General features: G+C 44.6%; 2 protein-coding genes across 9 annotated transcripts in view; both read left to right on the top strand.

Annotated features, from left to right (window-relative positions):
• Positions 1-23,088, top strand: part of rapgef2b (Rap guanine nucleotide exchange factor 2b) — a 370,696-nt gene that overhangs the window by 146,775 nt on the left and 200,833 nt on the right. For all 8 annotated transcript variants that reach the window (XR_011354029.1, XM_069926253.1, XM_069926247.1 and 5 more), the window contains 2 exons: positions 6,174-6,249; positions 14,957-15,124. Coding sequence is in view for 7 of the 8 variants with exons in the window: in XM_069926253.1 (XP_069782354.1) it covers positions 6,174-6,249; positions 14,957-15,124 (244 nt within the window). In the remaining variant the exon portion in view is untranslated. The remainder of the gene's footprint in view (positions 1-6,173; positions 6,250-14,956; positions 15,125-23,088) is intronic.
• LOC138758002 (uncharacterized) lies at positions 18,874-22,988 on the top strand. The gene has a single exon (XM_069926255.1). It carries the CDS (start codon positions 18,902-18,904, stop codon positions 22,727-22,729), a length of 3,828 nt encoding a protein of 1,275 aa, XP_069782356.1. The 5' UTR covers positions 18,874-18,901; the 3' UTR covers positions 22,730-22,988.

Genomic DNA, 23,088 nt, shown 5'->3' on the forward strand with positions numbered 1-23,088 from the left:
ACTTTCCATCTATCATACCCAAAAGTGGGGATGTTTATTAATGATTGTACATTATTCATGGCTCCTCAAAAAATAAAGTGCCTGCAGTAACTTTTTGATGATATTCAGGCACAGGTTGATGCATAGAATGGACACCATGGAAGTGCCAGTCACTGGTGGCAAAAGGGAAGCTTCCACCTATGCTTGGCAACTAGGGAGGAGTGGCAAGCCACTAATGTGAGAGGGTGGCCATCCTCTGGCAAGGGACTAATTTTCTGACACCCCAAATCTTTCTAGTATCTGCAAGGTGTAAATCTGGATGAATGCAGCACTTAGGAATGCAATACCATTGGGCACAAAGGAGTTCACTTTATTGCTTTCTCGTCTATCAGTCCCTCAGATCAACAGTATTGGAGATGGCAGGAGAATTTAAATATGAAAGTTGTGTCTGCACTCACACAAGACTCTGAGATGTGATGCTATCTCATCCTTTACTTCTATTAGACTATCATGGCTACTGACACACAGGGTTTTATATATATGTATTAAAGGTGACATCATTATACCCAACACTTCCACCCCCCCCCCCCCCAAGTGACATAAATGCTGACTGGGTCCCTTTGAACAAATAAGATTACATTTTGCCCAGGACTACAAGTGAGAATTAGAAGACATCTCATGGTAATTATAAAAGGGTAAGTTTTTAATAATAATCAGGGGACATATCCTTAAAGCGTTCAGGTGGTCTTTTCTCTTTTGGACTGCCTCAGTAAGGTTTGCTGTGCTGATCTTTCCTCTGGACCCATAGATAGTTGGGTTGACGGTCATCTCAGTTACTGTAATCCTCGGCTCTGCAGGCGTCTCTGACCCACCCCCCAACTTGGCCTGAGGGGTGGGATGGTTGGGGCAGGCCACGGCAGGTCTGGTTCCACCTCCTCCAGTTCATGAGGTAGTTCATGGATCTTAATGCCGGTCAATGCTTGTAATTGGTCAATGTGTCCCTTTCACAATCTGTCCCCCACAAGAACAGAGTATGAGCAGGGGCTCAATTTTTGTAAGATTACTCCTACCACCCATGGATCTTTATATTGTCTATAATCTTGTACCAGAACTCGCTCATCCACTTCCATTGTTCGAGGTGAGGTTTGTGGCAATGCTGTTTTTTTGCAATCGGAGACCAGATCTGGATGAACTGTGGACGGACAGCCTGGTTCGAAGGTTGTGGCCAAGCATTAATTCTGCTAGGGTGCATTTTCTGGTAGAATGAGGTGTGTTTCTGTACCCCAACAGGAAATCTGTGATTTTCTGTGTCCAGGAGACATTTAGAAGTTTCATGGTTTTCATTGCTTTTTTGAATGTTTGTACAAAATTTTCTGCCATTCCATTATTACATGGGTGTGGACAAAATGTCTGATATTGTTGTCACGCATAAATTAAAAAAACTTGAGGTCTGCAACTAATTCATGAAGCAATCTGTAAGTGGCAAAGATGGCTTGTAGACAGTTAATTGTGGGATCTTTGGTGTTTTTCGGCTATGAAACTACTGGCCATTTGGAATGTGTGTCCACAGCTATTAGGAAGGTCCCACCCATGAATGGTCCAACGAAGTGTACATGAATCCGATGCCAGGGTTTGGATGATCATTTCCATGGGTTAGCTTCGGCTTGCGGCATTTTTGACTGCATTGTCTGATATTCTTTGGATTCTGTTTCTATTGTTTCAATGTCTCTGTCCATGGAGGGCCACCAGACATGCATCTGGGCCAGTGCCTTCATTCATACCATTCCAGATGTTTGTGGTGCAGTTCTGATAACATGCCATTTGGCTGGAATAATTGTACAGGTACCCCATAGTAAACTCCTTCTTTGACTGATAGTTCATGTGTGATAAGGTTTTAGGTCTTGTGGGATGACCTCCGATTCAGACCACCCATTAAGGGTGAAGTATAGGATCTTGCTTAAAGCTGCCTCTTTTTGGCTTTCCTTTGTGATCTTCTGGGCTGAAATGGGCAATTGTTGAAGTTGTTCTTGGTTGACGGCTGCTGCCTCTGCTCTCCATTTAATCATTTCTTCTTGTTGTTCTGTCTCGGGTAGTGGCATGGCTGTTGAATGTTCCTGTTTTATATTTTATATCATAGTTATATGCTGCTAGTAGCATGGCCCATCTTTGAATTCTGGCCACAGCTAATACTTTGTGGCCCCAGGATTAAATGAAGAGGCTTGTTATCGGTGATCAGGGTGAAATTTTTTCTGTAAAGATATTGGTGGAATTTTTTTTACACCAAAAATTATTGCCAATCCTTTTTCTAGTTGGGTGTAACTGCGTTCGCTGGTGGTTAATGTTCGCGAAGCATACACTACTGGTTACTCACCTTTTTCTGTGATTTGACGTTAGTTTTTCCTTTAGTTGATCGACTATTTTTAGTTTCTGTATTTCAGTATTGTGTTTGATCTTTTGAGTAGTTGGTTCAGTGGGCTGCATAGTGAAGACATATAGGGATATGTTTTCGGAAGTGATTAACAAGTCCTAGGAAGGACTAATTCCGATTTGTCTTTGCGAATGGCTTCAGTTCCTGCTAGATTAATTTGCACCCCCTCATTGTCGATTGTAAAGCCAAGATATGTTACCGAGGAGCATGTGAAGACACATTTGTCCTTTTGTAATCTTGTATTAGACTGCTGTAATTTGGTTAAAACCTTCTCAAGGTTTTCTCAGTGTTCACTGTCATTTCAGTCTGTGATGATGATATCTCGGTAACACCCGACTGAGAGTCCATGTAGTAATTTGTCCATTGTTGCTTGAAAAATCACAGGTGTTGCTGATATTCCATAAGGCAGGTGTGTATTGGTGAATAGTCCCAGGTGGGTATTTATTGTCACATATTCCATTTTTTTTGGTCCAATTCTATCTGTTGATATGCATGTGACAAATCTAGTTTAGTGCTTGGAACAATTCAGCTGCCTTGGGCATGGGGTGTTCGGATATTTTGAGTGATGGATTGATGGTGAATTTGTAATCGCCGCAAATTCTAATCACTAATCACTATATTGTAATAGTTCTAATATGCCTTCATGTTTTAGTTCAGCCTCAATTTTCCCTTCCATAGCAAATGGGATTCTTCTGGCTTTGAAGAATTTTGGTTCTGCATTATCTTTTAATTGCAGTTTGGCTTGAACACCTTTGATTTTCTCCAATTCTTATTGGAAAACCACTGCGTGGTTATTGAGGATTGGGTTGAGTTCTAGCTAGGTGGTGTCTGTATGATTTACATTTTAGTATTGAACCAATTTCCAGCCAGTCTAGGGGAATGTGTTGTAGCCAGTTTCTTCTGAAAAGTGCTGGTCCCTGGGTATCTATGATATGGAGAGAGAGAAAGAGAGAGTGTTTTTGGTTGCTTTTGTTTGAATTGTACTTGGACCAGACATTTTCCAAACACTTTGACTCCATCTCCTGTTACAGATCTTAAAGCTATTTCAGTGGTTTTTACCAGGAGGCATGGTACCAAGTGTTCCTTTACACATAATGGCATTAGGGACACCTCTTTCCCTGTGTCTAACTCCATCTTCAGGAGGACAGATTGTGGAAGTGACACATTGACCAATTACGAGCATTGACTGACACTAAGGTCTATGAACTGCCTCATGAACTGGAGGAGGTGGAACCAGACCTGTTGAGGCCTTGTCCCAACCATCCCTCCCCTCAGGCCAAGTGAGGGGTGGGGCAGAGACTGTTGCAGAGCTAAGTAGTCCAGTGAGGAGTCTAGTAACTGAGACATGGAGCCAGGAGGACAAAAGTCATCAGCTATTGAAGGAAAAAGATGGTTGTGAAGGAGAATCCTTAAACTAGGTCTTTCTGCTATAAGACCAGGTTTGACCACAAAATACAGATTTACCTTTTGCAGACCTCAAATGTCAATTTGCTGTCAGGTATTTTGTTGATTTTAAATTGCAAGGCTCTATTTTGTGTGAAGACCTCATCTGTGAACCAAGATTGCCCATGAAATGGGTGATTAAAATCCTTGAAATGTGACATCCATTCTCATTGACCATCAGATGAATTCAAAAACTATTAACAATTAAATACAAATATTCAAAATAATTTAAAAATGTTAATTTATTTCAAGTAAATTTTCAAAATAAAACACTCAAATAATTCAAAAATATATTGTAATGCAATACAGGGTAGTGAAATTTCTCTCTTGCTTTTGTTTGTCTTCATTCAGATAAATGTAAGAATCATTCAGATGAATGGAAATTTAACACATTTGTAGATTCTTGCATAGTGATAAAATTGTTCTTGGAATTTGGCCAGCAAGTTTAGAACATCATTGTTCATAAGGGAGTCCTAACCTTCCTGAGTTTAAAAGCCATTAGTTTGAGCCAGAACTGCCAACTATTTCCTGCAAGCTCTGGCTCATTGAATGACATTACAAAATGAAAACACTTCATTGCTAGAAATCTGAAACTTAAACAGAAGCAGGTGGAAAAGATGATGAGCAATTGTTAAATCCATTGTTGAATATGGAATGCCAAGCAAGAAGATGAGTTTCAGAATCAAAAGTTTAAATGGGAGTTGAATGGAATGTTGAAATAACAATTGACTGAAAGGATAAAGCCATTTCATGTCAGGTCTCCATCTGGAGGCTGGGTACAAGAGTGGATTGAAAACTCAAAATTTACCTTTCAAACAGCAGCCCTAAAAGGCTACACCAGTGTTGTATTCGTATCAAGTGGCACCTTGTAGCATTCACAGAAGCCGATGGAGGCAGGGTGACTGCTGCCTTAGCGCCACCTGTCATGAATACATGGCAGAGCAATGGCCGTCTTCCCGACCCATAATCTCCCACGTAGCTGCAGAACAGTTCTAGCTGTGTGGGGGAATTATGGGTCGGGAAGATGGCCATTGCTCTGCTTTGTTTTGAGCTGCAGAGAGTGGAATTATGGGTCGGGAAGATGGCCATTGCTCTGCTTTGTTTTGAGCTGCAGAGAGTGGAATTATGGGTCGGGAAGATGGCCATTGCTCTGCTTTGTTTTGAGCTGCAGAGAGTGGAATTATGGGTCGGGAAGATGGCATTGCTCTGCTTTGTTTTGAGCTGCAGAGAGTGGCCCTGAAGGTCAAAGTGGCCTGGTGAGGCTGTCACAGCCGGCGCTGGCCACCCCCTGCTGCCAGCTGCCCCTGCGCTGAGGGGGTAATGGAGGGAGAAAGGTGAGTGGGGAGATGAGTCATGGGCTGACTGCATCAACAGTCCGCCCCTAACCAGCTTCTTGTTGCAGATGTAGAATCAGGTCAGGCAGCAGAGCGCAGCACTCTTCCAATTATTCTTCCCAGAGAAGGGTTGAAATTGGTGCTTTGGAGCTGGCCATGACACATTCAGTGAGGTAAGTCTTTAGGCATAAGGGCAAAGAACCTCTGCCTTTACAGATGGATGTTTTCTCTGCTGGAAAGTGCCTATAGGCTCATCATTTGGAATTATTGTGGATATTCCAGTGTAGAGAGATCTATATTTTGAGCAATAAATACATTAAACCAAATTGAACCAAATAGAGTGTTTATTACATTTTAAAAGGAATGTTTGCATCCTTGATGATGAGAGGGGAAGAGTTGCTTCTCCTGTAGTTGCATGTGAAGACATCATGGAAAATGTAGTTGTGTTCCTTGGAAATAGAGAAGTGAATCACAGTGTTGTAAAGGGAATGGACCCTGCAGACTTTTGAGATGGAGAATAAGTTCTGCTTGGTAGTAACATACAGAGATAAACTAAAGATGCCATGGGCTAGTACAATTATTGCAATGTTAGTAAGAAGTCTACATGATCCTATTGTAAAGAAATTTAAGTTTCTTTCATTGCTAGTGGCATTGTATTGTTGGTGTCTGGAATGACAGAGCATGAACCATTGAACATGTTTGGTGTGGAAGAACTATGTCATGAATTTCTCATGCTTTTTTCTTCTCTCTCTAAATTTAAATATGTGTTTCATTTCTGACTTATTTCCAGTTCTGATGAAAAGTCATTGATCTGTAAAGTTATCTCTCTCTGCCGATGATGCCTAAATGTTTGAGAATTCTTGCTATTTTTCAATGTTGATTTCAGATCTCTAGCCTTTGTAGAAATAATTTGTAAATGTTACATGACTTTTCCTCAAATGATATTGTTTTGAATGTCCGTTGCTTAAATCATTATTTTTTGCTTCTAGTTTTGGCAAGCGATCTGCAGGGAGTTTAAGGCGTGGCTGTGAATGTATCGTACTCGAGCCTTCAGAAATGATTGTGGTAAGCTTCGTCTTTTAATCATAATTTCAGCCAATTGAGGACTTGTAAAGTTTAGTTAAAATTGTACACTGATACCCATTTAGCATTTCCCCACAGAGAGCTGATTAGTCAAAGCACTCTTGGCCCACAGAGAGCTGATTAGTCAAAGCACTCTTGGCCCACAGAGAGCTGATTAGTCAAAGCACTCTTGGCCCACAGAGAGCTGATTAGTCAAAGCACTCTTGGTATTTTACTCTTTCCTGCCCCCCACCCCCCCCCCCCCCCCCCCCACCCCTGCTCACACCTCCAAGCCCACCACACGTTAACTAAGACATCACATTGCAATACTGAGGAAGTGGAATAAGCCCTTGCCCTTCCCACCACTCTTTGCCATGAATCTGTGCCTTCCACTCGTGCTCTTCAGGAGTGAATTGTCCTTGGCTCAGTGCGGGAATGTTGCCTTTGAGAGGTGATGTTGGACTGGGACAAATAAACCTGAGATGTAGGTTCAGGTCAGGCAGCCCTCAGCCCAGCATGGTGAATGTGGACCATTGTTGAGGACTAGCACCAGCAGTTTCATATGTTGACAGACTACTCTGATCTGACCTTTTTCATGTCCTGTTGGATGTTATTGGAGCTGTCCCTTTTTCCTTGTTTTCCCGCACAATCTCTTTTTTTGAAGACTTTATTTAAAATTTTATAACATGAATACAATAGGGAATTGCATTTAAAGAAAAATAAAAAAAAAATTAAAATGGTATGATTACAATATTACATCAGAAAACTACACCAAATAACCCCCCCCCCCATTAATTGTAACACAATATTAGTAATCTAACTTAAAATTAGTCCAGCCCTCCCCCCCCAAAATAAAGAGTGAAGAGTTAATAAAATTAACAATATATATGGGAAAAAAAATACCCACTTACAAAAAAAAGAGATAAAATTTAACCTAAAAAAAAATTCTAACAACAAAAAATTTCTTTATCAATACTAAAATATCACACTTAAACATATATTTAAATCAAACTTAAATGCATATAATTAGCAAACGGACCACACAATCTCAAAGGCAATTGATTACTCTTGAGTTTCTTACCACAGAGAAATCTTTGGTTCGTATATTGTGTAAACTGCAACAGCCAAATTCAGCACTGTAGGGTCTTACAAATGGCAGTGTCATGATGAACAACAGGTCATCTCCTTTGTTCATGTTGATTGGGAGTTAACTGTTGACCACAAATTGGATAGAATTTTCCTGCTTTTTCTTTGAAATAGCTCCATAAAATAATTTCATCTGAGAGTTTAGCATTTCATCTGAACAATGGCATTCCTGACAGGCCAGCACTCATTCACTTTGTCATTCAAATACAAGGTTGACAATACCTAGCTTTATTTCTTAGAGGTTAATTTATTTCGATATTTATTGCACTATCTGCAATTTAAATCTTTTCATTCAATGTTTTATTCTTTGGTATCATATACACACAAAACTATTTTAAAGGGAAGGAAACACAGCAGTAAAGCATCCTCCATGTGATGCAATGATCGAGATGAGTAGGCCTTTTCGGTTCATTCCATATGAATGTTTTCATAGTGGTTGTTTTGTATGAAGAAACATTTTTCTGAGAGTTGAATGTAGTCAAACCTAGTCAACAGTTTTATGAAAGATAAAGCCTGCTTTACAAACTTGTTCAAAAATTTTGAGAAGACATCAGCGAGAGTAATAGAATAGAATTTTAGAAATAGTGAACTTGGATTTCCAAAAGGAATTTGATCAGGTACCACATAAAAAGCTGTTGCATAAATTAAAAGCCCAACGTGAAGTGTGGACAATGAAATGTGTTAGCAGGGACTGACTGAAAACTGATCTTCACATTTAAAAAAAAAAAAGAGATGGAATAAATGGGTGCTGATGATCTGAAAATGGGTGAAAGAGCATGTTTCAGGAGGACATTGTGATTCTGTAACAGGCATAGACGAGTGATTTGGCAAGAATGTGAGAATTTGACTAATATGAGAAAATGTGAGATGATGCATGTAAACAAGAAGAATCAAAAGGCATTGATGACTCCATTTACACTGTCCAGACACAGGTGGTCTTGCCACCACTCTTCATTAGGTCCTTTCAGGTAGTTAAAAAGTGCGAGTGTAAAGGTGGAGATTCTCCATCCTTACGTCGGGACATATGTCTCCATGAATGCACCTTGACAGGTTCCAAGGTGCCGACTTCACTCCCTGTAGGGGGAAGGGCCAGCGACGGAGCGCTGTGCTCTGCTATCCAGCATGAATGTTCTGCAGGGGCGGGTTGATGATGTTGTGATAATGCCGTCAGCCCACAACCCATCTCGCCTCTCTCCTATTCACTCACTTCTCTCCTTCCATGATCCCCTCAGGGCACGGGCGGCTGGCGGGTGTCGTCAGGGCACGGGCGGCTGGCGGGTGTCGTCAGGGCACGGGCGGCTGGCGGGTGTCGTCAGGGCACGGGCGGCTGGCGGGTGTCGTCAGGGCACGGGCGGCTGGCGGGTGTCGTCAGGGCACGGGCGGCTGGCGGGTGTCGTCAGGGCACGGGCGGCTGGCGGGTGTCGTCAGGGCACGGGCGGCTGGCGGGTGTCGTCAGGGCACGGGCGGCTGGCGGGTGTCGTCAGGGCACGGGCGGCTGGCGGGTGTCGTCAGGGCACGGGCGGCTGGCGGGTGTCGTCAGGGCACGGGCGGCTGGCGGGTGTCGTCAGGGCACGGGCGGCTGGCGGGTGTCGTCAGGGCACGGGCGGCTGGCGGGTGTCGTCAGGGAACGGGCGGCTGGCGGGTGTCGTCAGGGCACGGGCGGCTGGCGGGTGTCGTCAGGGCACGGGCGGCTGGCGGGTGTCGTCAGGGCACGGGCGGCTGGCGGGTGTCGTCAGGGCACGGGCGGCTGGCGGGTGTCGTCAGGGCACGGGCGGCTGGCGGGTGTCGTCAGGGCACGGGCGGCTGGCGGGTGTCGTCAGGGCACGGGCGGCTGGCGGGTGTCGTCAGGGCACGGGCGGCTGGCGGGTGTCGTCAGGGCACGGGCGGCTGGCGGGTGTCGTCAGGGCACGGGCGGCTGGCGGGTGTCGTCAGGGCACGGGCGGCTGGCGGGTGTCGTCAGGGCACGGGCGGCTGGCGGGTGTCGTCAGGGCACGGGCGGCTGGCGGGTGTCGTCAGGGCACGGGAGGCTGGCGGGTGTCGTCAGGGCACGGGCGGCTGGCGGGTGTCGTCAGGGCACGGGCGGCTGGCGGGTGTCGTCAGGGCACGGGCGGCTGGCGGGTGTCGTCAGGGCACGGGCGGCTCCAGCCTTCAGGTCTGCTCATCAGCGCCAGCAGCTCAATAAGCGATAGAGCAATGGCTATCTTCCCTGCCCATAATCCTCCACACTGGGGGAACAATTCTGGGAAACACAGCTTCTTGGGGGATTATGGGTAGGGAAGATGGCTATTGCTCTACTGCGTATTTATGACTGGCAGCGCCACGGCAACAGTCACCCACCTACAGTGACACCGGATGATGCACCGAGGCGCTGCTCTGCATAAAAGCAGCAAAATTTTTATCCGCTTCTGCAGCCGGACTCGAAATGGAGGCCCAGCAAGAAAATCTCTTGATCAATGTGCCCAAGTCCAACTTCCATCTCACCCTCGGCCTGTGTAAGCCCAGCTTCGGCACTTGTAATACCAGATACAGGATGGTGCAATACAATTTTTTGCACCAGTTGTACCTCACATTACAAAAATTTCACATATCAAAGTGTGAAATTTTAGAAATGTACTTTCAGTGTGGTGTGGAGATTGGAACTTCTGTCCACTCCACCTGGTTACGTACAAAGGTACAATCTTTCCGAGATGACCTGGAGGACATTGTAAAAAAAAAAATTACAGAAGTGGATTTTCTAACCGGGTCCAGAAGTGTACCTTCTGGGAAACATTGAGGACTTAAGTTTTAGAATGTCCAGGTACCAAATTTTGGTGTGAAGGTTGTTTTGGTGGTAGTCAGGAAGTGTATATCAGTTTTGTGAAAGTTTGACTCCCAGCTAAATGCTACACGATGGAATGTGGAAATGCAGTTACATTCCCCTGGAGAAAATCACATACAATCTAAGAAAGAAACAACACATGCGTTAAGGTGTGGCAATCTTACTTGAAATATGTTGGCACTCAGATTGATTAGTTTCCCCCCCCCCCCAATGCCTTTCGAAAAAGGGGTACTGTAGCAATCTGTCTCAGAAGGGAAATGAATGTGATCACAGAAGTGGGACATGGTGCAGGCAAGGTGTTTATTTCAGTTTCATTTTAAGTTTTTAAAATTTCTTTTTAATTATATTGATATAATTTAATTGTAATTTAGTTGTATGAAGGTGGGGGGGTTTAAATACAGACTATACGTTATATCAGTGTTAAAAGAAGATTATATGGTTTGAATTGTATGAGTCAGTAAAATTAAAGTAAAATTAAAAAAAAAAAGCAGATTAAGTAGAGGGAGCTTTAAATTGAATGAAGTTCCGAGGATCTTGGTGTTCCAGTGGATGAATCAAAAATAGTAGGCAGGTCCAACAAGTAGCTAAGAAGGTAAACAGAACATTGGCCTTTAATGCAAAGTAGTTGCAGTTTAAGAATAAGAAGGTTTTGTTGGGGCTCTACAGAGTGTAAGTTGGTCCACATCTGGAATATTGTGCACAATTTTCATCCTCTTACCTTATTTTTAAAAAAAAAGGATATGGTAAGAGAGGGAGTCCAAGAAGATTCACCAGACTAATTCCTTGAATGAGAGAGGCTGGACATTTTGCATCTATATTTATTGGCGCTCACGAAAATGAGGGATGATCTTATTCTAAAATAACAGGGTAGCTGTTGTGATGTTCTTGCAAGTTAAAAGGTTATGAACAAGCAAACATTGGTGTAAAATAAATGAGCTCCATAGACATTTTTTCTCTGAGGGTGGTGAATTTCTGTAATTCTCTGCTCCTGAGGCTGGTGAAAGCCAGCTATGTAAATAAATAAGGTGAATGGAGATATTGGAAGATCAAGGAATTGAGGGTTGTCGAGAACTGGAACAGAAGAGGCTTCTCTCTCTGATGATCTCTGTAATGACCTTTGCTGAAGTTGGATGGTGTCAGATGCTAGCCGTATGCAATCTCTGGCATTTAAGAACAGTGATGCCCATCAAGTCAAATGAATCATCCGTCACACTATGAAAATGTCAGAGGCGGCAAAGCTGGAATTAACAAGCTCCAACCTTTAGGAAATCCATAGCCCACAAAATCAGGTTTGAAATGTGTCCAATCAAAATTAAATTGTCAGAATACCTTTTCTAGTGTCTTAGAAAACATTAACAATAATTATGGTTGAGATATTTTCATATGCAGTCCCCTGTAGCTGAACTTCACTTGTTTTCACTCTGGTTCTGTGCATTCTGAAGTGGCTGGAGTCCTCCATGGGATCTCCAGCAGGTGCTACAAATGGGTGGGTTTTTTTAGATGGGAGACTGCAGGAGGTTGTATCTAAAGCAAGAAGCAGCTGCTGGAGGATGGATGTCACGCAGCATCCATGGAGGTAAATGGACAGTTGATGAGCTGGAATGATCAGTGGGTGATAGGTGAACCAAGGAAAGGTGAAGAATGATGAACAGATAGAGCCAGATTGGTTGGAGGTGGGCATCAGTGATAGCTCTAAGCAAATGACCTGTCATTTCTCTGCCTTCTCTTCTGCCATGGTGAGGCCAAATGCAGATATGAAAAACAGCACCGTATATTCCGCCTTAGTCATCAACAATTCAATGGCATGTACACTGAATTCCCTAATTCCTTAATTTCAACCGGCTCTCCTGTTCCTTTCTCTCTCCTTCTTATTCACCTTTGTCCTCTCACATGCAACATTCTTTCCAACCCCCAGTTTGTTTCCTCACATACCCCTCCCACCATGACCCCATTCCCCACTGTTCTCATCAACCTACCATTCCAACTTCTTCCTGCAGCAGCTGTCAACACCTTCATGCTTTCTTTCTCCTTTCCAAGCTCCATCTGCCCCTTTTTAAAAATCTTTTGCTTCTACCTCTCACTGTCTCACAAATCCATTCCACCTTGCTCCATCTGTCTTTCATCCTTTACCCCCATTTGGTCCACCCTTTACCCTCTGGCCCATCCCCCTCACTTAAATACCATTTGTCTTTTTCAGTACTGAATCAAGATTTTCTTCCAGTATTTTTTTGGATGATGCATATGCCTGTTATTTGCACTAGTTTTGTGCCTGCTCTCTTTATGGACATTCAAAGAAATGAGTGTCTTCCAAGATGCTCCTCCTCCATCTTAAGTGGTTGTTACCTTAAACTGGTTCAGATTTCACAATTTCACCATGAGTCTTTGAGAGCATTCTTGAAGCATTTTCTTTTTTTTTCTGTGAAATCTTTTCCCATGATGGAATTTGGAGTAGAGTGCTTGTTTTAGGAGTCAGATGTTATGGCAAGGGAACTTTAAAATAACAGATACCTCTGTCTCAAATGGTATAATAAAAACATATTATTTTGATATGCCTTTTTCATACCTCACATTATCAACAAAGAGGCTAGCATCTTTTGACAATAATAATAAATACCTCACTGACAAAAGACAAAGGAGGAAAAACCCAACACCCAACCCCAACCAACCAATTTTCCCTTGCAACTGCTGCAACCGTGTCTGCCTGTCCCACATCGGACTTGTCAGCCACAAATGAGCCTGCAGCTGACGAGGACATTACCCCTCCATAAATCTTCGTCTGCGAAGCCAAGCCAAAGAAGAAAGATGAAATGTTAACACCATTGATTGTACATATTTTTGATTTGAAAAAAAAATATTTTTCTCATTTGTTGATGAATCTTAAACTTGAACATCAAGTTGTGCTAATGTTGCTAGCTTGCAATATTATTTTCACAACAATGGTTTGTGAAAGTAAGATTTGTATGTTGTTTTACAAGATAGGAGCTCATGGTATTATGAGCATGGATTGGCTGACTGACAGAAGACGAAGTATGGGAATAAAATGCCAGTGTTCTGCAGGATCAGTGTTGGGCCTACTACTTCTAATGTTGTATGTAATTGATTTAATGGCTTTGTGGCCATATTTATGGATGACAGGCAGGGGGGGCGGGTAGTGTTGAAGCAGGGAGTCTTCAGAGGGAACTGGTCAAGTTGGGAGAATGGCAAAGAAATGGTAGATGGAATACAGTGTAAGGAAGTGTATGGTCATGGACCTTGGCAGAAAGTGTAGACTTTTCTCAGTGTAAGAGAACTTAGAAAGTGGAGGTTCATATGACTTGGGTGTCTCAAGTGCAGGAGTGCTTAAAGGCTAATGTACAGATTGAAGAGATAGTAAGGAAAGCAAATGCAATGTTAGCATTAATTTTAAGAGGACTAGAATATAAAGCCAAAGATGTAATGCTGTACTGAGGTTTTATTAAGTGTCGGTCAGACTACATTTGGAGTACTGTACAATTTTGGGCCCTGCATCTGAGGAAGGATGTGCTGATGTTGGAGAAGATCAGAGGAGGTTTACAAGAATGATTTCAGGAATGAGAGGGTTAATGCATGAATGTTTGGTGGTCTGGGCCTGTACTCATTAGAGAGATGAGGGGTGAATCTCATTGAAACCTACCAAATATTGACAGGGCTAGACTTGGAGAAGGTATTTCAAGTAGCGGGAGAGTTTAGGATCAGAAGGTACAGCCTCAATGTAAAAGGACGTCCCTTTAGAACAGAAATGAGGAGAGTTTTTTTTTCCAGCTGGAGGATGGTAAATCTGAGGAATTTGTTGCCACAGATAGATTTAGAAGCCAAGTCATAGGCTGTATTTAAAGCAGAGGTTAAAAGGATCTTGTTATGGGTTAATACACCAATCATGATTCCAAGGGTGGAGCAGACTTGATATGCCGGATGGCCTAATTCTCCTCCTATGTCTTGTGTTTTTAGAGCATAATATCATTTTAACTTTTACAAGAAAATATTTGGATAAGCTTTACCCTTATAATTATTGTATTTTCCATATTAATCACTTAAGTTGATAAATATTTTTGGCAAGTAAATCCAGCATAAAGATGAGGAATGTCTTATCTTTTAAAATGAGATTTAATTTCTCCCTTATTTCACAAACCAAGCTTTAAAGAGCCAAATATAAGCCTGGATTGTTTCAGGTTGTAGTTGATGTTAGAATCTCTAGAGATTCTTTAAATTGAAAAGATGTTTGTGGTGCAAAATCATGTCTGTACCTGGTCATTTGATCTTTACTGTTATGAAAACAGTGCTGGCTGGAGAAACTCAATTTGTGGGCTGGAAGTGCTTGGTATGTATGCAGTGTCAAAATGAAATATCATGCACTGTCCAAGGAATATTGTTTTTTTTTCTTTGTTTTTGGCAGTTAAAGTGCATTGTCTAGCAGTTTGGAAGATGTACAACAGAGGAGGAAAATTGAAAACATAGAGTAGGAATTCAAGAAATTTGTGGAATCTGAAGATTGAAACTCGAGTATATATTTTCTTTGTTTTTCACATAATTTTCTCTTGAAGGTTTTTAAAGCTTTCTTCTGGATTTCCCTCAATACAGATCTAAATTTTGCTAAAGTTGTTGCTCCATTTAGTTAATCACCATAGATTCAGCAAATTCATCTGTAATTCCAGAGAACAGATGTTGAATGCTTTGAAGACTGCCTCATGTAATCCTTTATGTTCATAGAATATGTTTGCTTCTCTGAAGGTGGATTACATGGATGAAAATGAGGAATATTTTCAGCGGCAAGCTTCTCACAGACAATCTCGGAGGCGATTTAAAAAAATTAACCAGAAAGGGGAGCGGCAAACAATCATTGACACTGTGGATCCTTATCCTGTGGGAAAACCACCCTTACCAAGAGGATATCACACGGCAAGTATTTTGAATTATTTTCTTATTGTCCATCAATGAATTTGTTAAAATGCAGTAAAAAGAAAGGTAATAAATTACATTTCGTGTTCATGTTACCCAGAGCTCTTCCAGGTGTGATGTTGATGCAGAAATTTAACCTCTATTGTTGAGTCAAACACCAATCCTTTCTCAAATGTTAAACTTTGAGTTTGGGCACTTTCTGGCATAACTTGGGCATACTGGAAGTACTAATGTGTTTACTTCAACAGAAGTCAGATGTTGAAATAGTTATGAAGTATTGTTTTGGTGTGTAATTCAAGTACCTGTTTTGCATAGATGGAATGAATAGATCGTTGCTTACACCTGTGGAACTCCTTGAAGTAGAAGCCATTGCTTTTTGACAAGCTGAGGGGAAAATTTACGTAAATGAATGCCGGAAATGTGTCCGTCATTGCCAAATAAATCTGAATATTTCACCATTCTATCAGAGTTACAAAACAGAATTGATGAGCTTCAAAACTTTTAATATGGCATTGGCAGAACCCTTGCTGAAATTTGATTTATATAAAAAAAAAATTATTAGTCGAGTTCCACAATAATTCATTTGTAAGATCTCAAGAGTAATAAATTACTCTGATTTACATCCATTATTTGCAGATCGCATACATCTGCATGCATGATGTAGAAATGTGTAGAACACAAATATTGCCATGATTCTACAGGGTTGACTTGGTCTGATTGTGTTACAAGTACTTACCATCCCAAATAACTAAGAAATCTACTCTGAGTTATGTCTTGATGTTGATTGAAATTATATTATCTGGTTTTCTATCATCTGACCTGTGTGTATGTAGGTGGGATGGGATTGAATTTTATTTGCCTTTATCATCGCACTGTTGACTTATTGATGTTTTCAATTTGTAAAAAAAATAAAGCTTTAAGATCCTTGAAGTGTGACACATTTTGTTTGAGACTTCACATGATTCTGAAGGCATTAATGGAAGAGAAGCTATTGAACATGCTTGCCAAATTTGACCCGACAGAAGTAAAATTTAATTTTGTATTGAAATGAGAATAATGTTTTCTTCTTTTAAATTTAAATGCTGATTTTTAACTCCTAAAATAAATAGTTGTTTCAAATTAAACATTAATTTCTAATAAAACTTGTTCTTTTTATTTTTAAAATTAAAATTGCTTACATATTCAATGTTCTGTTTAGTTATTGTGGAAGAACAATAAGATTATGTGACATTTGTTAGCTCTTTCCAGTTTAATTGTTGAACTGCCTCATTTGATGTGCAAGATGTTGGTCACCAATTCTGTCTCTGTGGAAAAAGGAGTTTTAGCAATATAAACATTATGATTGCACCAATCCTATAATTCTATTTCTGAACAACCAATGTCCATTGCAGGAATATTTAAATGGGATTTTGCAGTTATGATTGCTTTTTAATGAACAAAAGGGGAGAATAGTCTGGCAGCAATATTGTATGTTTCTTTTGTTTGGTGAATGAACTATATTAAAATGTATCCAAACCGAGGCCACCCACAAATTGGAGGACCAACACCTTGTATTCCGTTTGGGCACTCTCCAATTGGTTGACATTGACTTCTCCAGTTTCTGATGGGCTGCTCCTCTGTCTCCCGCTCTCCCCTTTTCCTCTGTCTCTTTTCCTCTCTTCAGAAAGCTAGCCCCTCTCTCTATCACTTTTCAGCTTTTTTTCATGTGCTCACCCACCCATATCTACCTATGTTTTGTTGCCTGAAGCCCTCCCCTGCCCCCACCATCATTTTATACAGGCACTTGTCTACATTTTGCTCATACCTTGATGAAGGGCTCCAGCCCAAAACGTTGGTTATTTATCTTTTATCTTTGCTACTTGAAGAACTTGTGTGACTTGCTCAGTTTCTCTTGCATTTTTTGTGTAAATTAAGATGTACACATCTATTTTCATAATCTGTTGTTTCTACCATTGCCAATCCTGTGGCGTGATGCACAGTGCTTTGGATATTGTTTTAAGAATGTTCATCTTGTGTCCTTGTTTTGATATTGCAATGGAAGAAACATGAACATCTTTCATGAACACTTTGGTGTCTTGAACTTGATTGCATTGTTGCTGATGTGATGGCTTTCTTAAACAAAAGCCAAGTTTGTCTTTCCATCTGAAATGTCAAAACTATTTGGTAAGATTATTTGATGCAGTATTTTGTAAATTATGCTTGTATAGTCAATTGAATATTGTGACTGACTAACCCGCCCACGTATATTTTTATCCAAGCAATTTATACCTATCACAAGCAACAAGGGTCCCAAACACCGATCCCCATGGAACACCACTAGTTATGAATGTCCAGCCAGAATAACGGCCTTCCACTACAATCCTCTTCTCAGGGCCAGACAATTCCAAATCAATTCATTGGGATCCAATGCCCCTGAACTTTCTGGATCAGCTGACCATGACATGCCTTGGAGCTGCACAACCAGCTTGGCGGTTAGCAGAGTCCTGTTACACTGCCAGTGTCAGGGGGTTGAATCCAGTGCTGTCAATAAGGAGTTTCTATGTTCTTCCTGTGACCCCATGGGTTTCCTCTGGGTACTCCAGTTACCTCCCACCATTCAAAAAAGTAATGGGTGTTGTAAGTTAATTGATGTATTTGGGTGGTATGGGCTCATGGGCTGGAAGAGCCTGTTACTGTGCTGTATTCCTAAATTTAATTAAAAAAAAATAAGGTCCATGTTGACAGGATCCATGTCCTACCCTCATCAGCCACCTTTGTCATGTCTTCAAAAAAAATCACACTTGTGAGACATTACCTTTTTCGCACAAAGCCATGTTGACTGCTCTGAATTTGACCACATCTTTCCAAATATATGTAAATCCTATTCCAAAGTATCTTCTTCACTAGCTTCCCTACCACTGATGTGAAGCTCACTAGGCTACAATTTCTGGATTATCTCTACAAACTAGTTAGAAATTGGATAGCTAGGGCAGAGGAAAGGCATTAATATGAAGGTGAATATATGTAGGTGTGATAGTACAGATCTATCACCAATGTACATAGTGTATATAGTTACTGTATCTAGACTGTGCTTACAGCGATTGGCTGAGAGCTAAGCCACACCTATTGTTTGGGCCTTAAAGGGTTGTGTCCCTAGCCAGGTCGGATCATTCCGGACTGGTCGGCCACCTGTGAAGAGCTCCGGTCTTTTGCTAATAAAAGCCTTGGTTTGGATCAACAAGTCTTTGGTTCTTTCGACGAGCTCTACAATTTTATTAGCAAAAAGAATTTTTTTTGAAAGGGATGGAGCGTTTAACTCGGCCAGAAAAACTTGATATCGACCCACAGTCAGCTACAGCCTTCAAAGCCTTTAAGTTCTGGCTGCTGAACTTTGAAAACTTCCTGAGATTCATTCAGGTAGAGGAGGATAACCAGCGTCTAACAGCATTGCTGTCTATGGTGTCCTTGAGAGTCTACGAGAACATCCAGGATGAGACCACTTACACCGCAGCCATAAAGGTACTGAAGGAATTGTATGATCAACCGGTGAACAGAGTTCATGCCCGGCTCATGCTTGCGTCGAGGAAGCAACAGCCCGGCGAGTCCAGCAGGGCATATTTACAAGTATTAAAGGCATTGGGCAAGGACTGTAACTGTGTGGACAAAACTGCTGCCGAGATCACTAGCGACCTCGTCCGGGATGCCTATGTGGCCGGGCTCAGATCGAATGAAGTGAGGCTGCGCTTGCTCGAACAAGGGGTAGAGAAACTAGAGGACGTGGCCCGGATTGCAATCACAATGGAGGATGCAGCCTTAAAGTCCACCGAGCTCTCTAGGGACTGGACCCCTCGTTCTGATGTGAGTAGAGTGCCCTTCTACCCTACCCCTGACGGCCTGTCGGCTGCTGCTACCCTGCCCCGTGCGAACCCGAAATGTTATTTCTGCGGGAGGGACAAGCACAGCAGGTCCCAGTGCCCAGCAAGAAAAGCCAGGTGCCAGAAGTGCCTTAAAAACGGCCACTTTGCTGCAGTCTGTAGGTCTAAAATGGCCGCCGGCAAACACAGTGCCTCGTGTGAAGCTCAACCGCCACTATCCCATTCAAACTCTTCTTCCCCAGAGCTCTCGTCCAATGAGAGCGAGGGCTCCCCTGCACGGCAACGCCTGACATCACGGAGACGCCGAACCCGGAAGGGGCAACCCACCGTCGCAACCATGGTGATGGCCTGCCTCTCGTCCCCGTGCGGAACACTTGACACTAACGCCGCTGCTGCCGCCGCCACAGCCACCCCCGGGGCCGACGCTACCGCCGCTGCTGCCGCCGCCACAGCCACCCCCGGGGCCGACGCTATCGCCGCTGCTGCCGCCGCCGCCACAGACACCCCCGGGGCCGACGCTACCGCCGCTGCTGCCGCCGCCACGGACACCTCCGGGGCCGACGCTACAGCCGCTGCTGCCGCAGCCACGGACACCCCCGGGGCCGACGCTACCGCCGCTGCTGCTGCCGCCACAGACACCCCCGGGGCCGACGCTACCGCCGCCGCAGCCACCCCCGCGGCCAACCAGGTGCTCACCCTAGCGTCCATCGCTGACAACCGCCAGGGCCCGACCACCGATCACGAGCAACTACAAACCCCACTACTTACCATTCACCTGCCACAACAGCACTTCCGGGAGGTTCTCCAACCTTCTCCTCGAGCGTTGACCACGTCATCCCGTTGCGTGACGTCATCCCGTTGCGTGACGTCATCGCGCAAAACTCGCCTGTCAACTGCTTCAATAACATTAAACCAGCAATGCTCTCATCCCCTCACCAGAGCAATGGAACTGATTAAAGTGCATGGACACTACACCAATTGCTTATTTGACTCTGGGTCAACTGACAGTTTTATCCAGCCAGATCTGGCCCTCCGTTGGGGACTTGACATTATCCCCACTACCCAGAGGATCTCATTAGCGACGAGGTCGCACTCGACTGGGATAAAGGGGTATTGCATCGCCACGCTGGAAGTACAGGGCGTGACGGTCACCCACTTTAAATTATTCGTCCTTCCCCAATTGTGCGCCCCAGTGTTGCTGGGATTAGACTTCCAGTGTCAGTTCCAAACGGTGTCCCTACACTTTGGGGGACCCCACGCCCCCCTCTCGGTCTGCCATCGCCCCACTCCCGAAGCACCCGAGCAACCCGCCCCCGTGCCCCGGGGCCAATCCTGCGGCCTTTCCACACTCCGGATTGCCCCGCCAGCACTCTTCGCAAACCTCACCCCTGGCTGGAAGCCTGTGGCCACCAAAAGTCGGCAATATAGTTACGAAAACAGGCAATTCATTAGGAGTGAGGTGCGTAGATTGCTGGATGAGGGCATCATCGAACCCAGTTCAAGCCCCTGGAGAGCCCAGGTGGTGGTTGTCAAGAATGGGGAAAAACTACGGATGGTGGTCGACTATAGCCAGACCATTAACCGCTTCACACTCCTGGATGCGTACCCCCTGCCACGCATCACGGATGTGGTGAACCAGATCGCCCAGTACCGCATTTTCTCCACTATTGACCTACGTTCGGCCTACCACCAGCTCCCGATCCGCTGCGAGGACCGACCATTCACGGCCTTTGAAGCGAATGGGCGGCTATATCAATTTCTCAGGGTACCATTCGGGGTCACAAATGGTGTCGCGGTCTTCCAGCGGGAAATGGACAGGATGGTGGACCAGAACGGGCTAACCGCTACCTTCCCGTATCTGGACAATATCACCATCTGTGGCCACGACATGCAGGACCATGACGCCAACCTAGACAAATTTCTTCAAACTGCCCGTCAGCTAAACCTGACTTACAATTTGGACAAGTGTATTTTCCGGACCACACGACTCGCTATTCTAGGTTGTGTGGTGGAAAACGGGATAGTCATGCCAGATCCTGACCGCATGCGTCCCTTAATGGACTTACCCCCCCCACATACCCAGAAAGCTCTCAAACGCTGCCTGGGCCTTTTCTCTTATTACGCCCAATGGGTTCCAAACTACGCCGACAAGGCACGTCCTCTTATCAAGACCACCTCTTTTCCCCTCTCGACCGAAGCCACAGCGGCTTTCGATCGAATCAAATCTGACATCGCTGCTGCGACGCTGCACGCGATCGATGAGTCTGTCCCGTTTCAAGTCGAGAGCGATGCATCCGACTTCGCCCTGGCAGCCACCTTGAACCAGGCCGGTCGGCCTGTAGCCTTCTTCTCCAGAACCCTCCAGGGTCCGGAGAGTAGACACTCCTCGATCGAGAAGGAGGCCCAGGCCATAGTTGAAGCGGTACGTCGTTGGAGACATTACCTCGCTGGGAGGCGCTTTACACTGTTGACTGATCAACGCGCGGTCTCCTTCATGTTCAGCAACACCCAGCGTGGTAAGATAAAAAACGACAAAATCGCCAGATGGAGAATCGAACTCTCCACCTTTAACTATGACATCCTGTACCGGCCTGGTAAGCTCAACGACCCGCCTGACGCGCTCTCCAGGGGGACGTGCGCCAGCATACAGATGGACAGACTACGGAAACTCCATGAGGCGCTCTGTCATCCAGGGGTCACTAGGTTTGCTCACTTTGTCAAGGCGCGCAACTTACCCTACACAGTTGAGGAGATCCGCTCCATGACCCGAGCCTGTTCGGTGTGCGCCGAATGCAAGCCCCACTTCTTCCGTCCGGATAACTCCCACGTCATCAAAGCCACCCGCCCCTTCGAGCGTCTTAGCGTAGACTTTAAGGGACCCCTACCGTCGACCAACCGTAATACCTACATCCTTACGGCCATCGACGAATACTCCCGCTTCCCATTCGCTGTGGCCTGCCCAGACACCACTGCCACCTCAGTGATACAGGCCCTTCACAGTATTTTCACCATCTTCGGGTACCCCAATTCCATCCACAGTGATAGGGGGTCCTCATTCATGAGTGCAGAGCTGCAACAGTACCTTCTGGAGTGTGGTATTGCTTCAAGCAGGACCACGAGCTATAACCCACGCGGTAATGGCCAGGTCGAGAGGGAGAATGCCACCATATGGAGAGCGGTTACACTGGCTCTCCGGTCTAAAGGTCTCCCCACCTCTCACTGGCAGGAGGTTCTCACTAGTGCCTTACACTCCATCCGCTCCCTCCTATGTACTGCAACAAATGCCACCCCCCACGAAAGGATGTTCCTTTTCCCGAGGAAATCCGAATCGGGAACCACTGTACCGGCATGGCTCACCGTCCCTGGCCCCGTCCTTTTGCGACGCCACGTCCGGCACTCAAAGAACGACCCCTTGGTCGACCGAGTGACTCTACTCCACGCGAACCCACATTACGCATACGTGGAGTTCCCAGACGGGCGGGAGGACACTGTTTCGGTGCGGGACCTAGCTCAGGACGCGGTAGACCCAGCAAACCCCCCAACTCCTTATGCTCCAGGCCCCGTGCCGCAACAGAAGGACCAACAGCACCCCAATGACTCGGGCCACCCTGCCGACAAAACGACTGGGGAATTGAGTGACGGAGCAGTCGCACCCGATGAGCCCGCTGGTGACACCACTCCAGCGACCCCAATCCCGGCACCACGGCGGTCACGCCGGATGGTCAGACCCCCTGACCGCTACAGTCCTTGACCTACCCCTTCCTTTTCATTCTCTCCCTCGTTTTTTTTTTTTTCCCGGGTCAATTCTCCAAGAAGGGGTGAATGTGATAGTACAGATCTATCACCAATGTACATAGTGTATATAGTTACTGTATCTAGACTGTGCTTACAGCGATTGGCTGAGAGCTAAGCCACACCTATTGTTTGGGCCTTAAAGGGTTGTGTCCCTAGCCAGGTCGGATCATTCCGGACTGGTCGGCCACCTGTGAAGAGCTCCGGTCTTTTGCTAATAAAAGCCTTGGTTTGGATCAACAAGTCTTTGGTTCTTTCGACGAGCTCTACAGTAGGTAATAATTGATGGCTTGAATATGTGGCTCAAGTCACAGTTAA

This window comes from Narcine bancroftii, chromosome 3, assembly GCF_036971445.1.
Source record: "Narcine bancroftii isolate sNarBan1 chromosome 3, sNarBan1.hap1, whole genome shotgun sequence".
NCBI classification, from domain to species: domain Eukaryota; kingdom Metazoa; phylum Chordata; class Chondrichthyes; order Torpediniformes; family Narcinidae; genus Narcine; species Narcine bancroftii.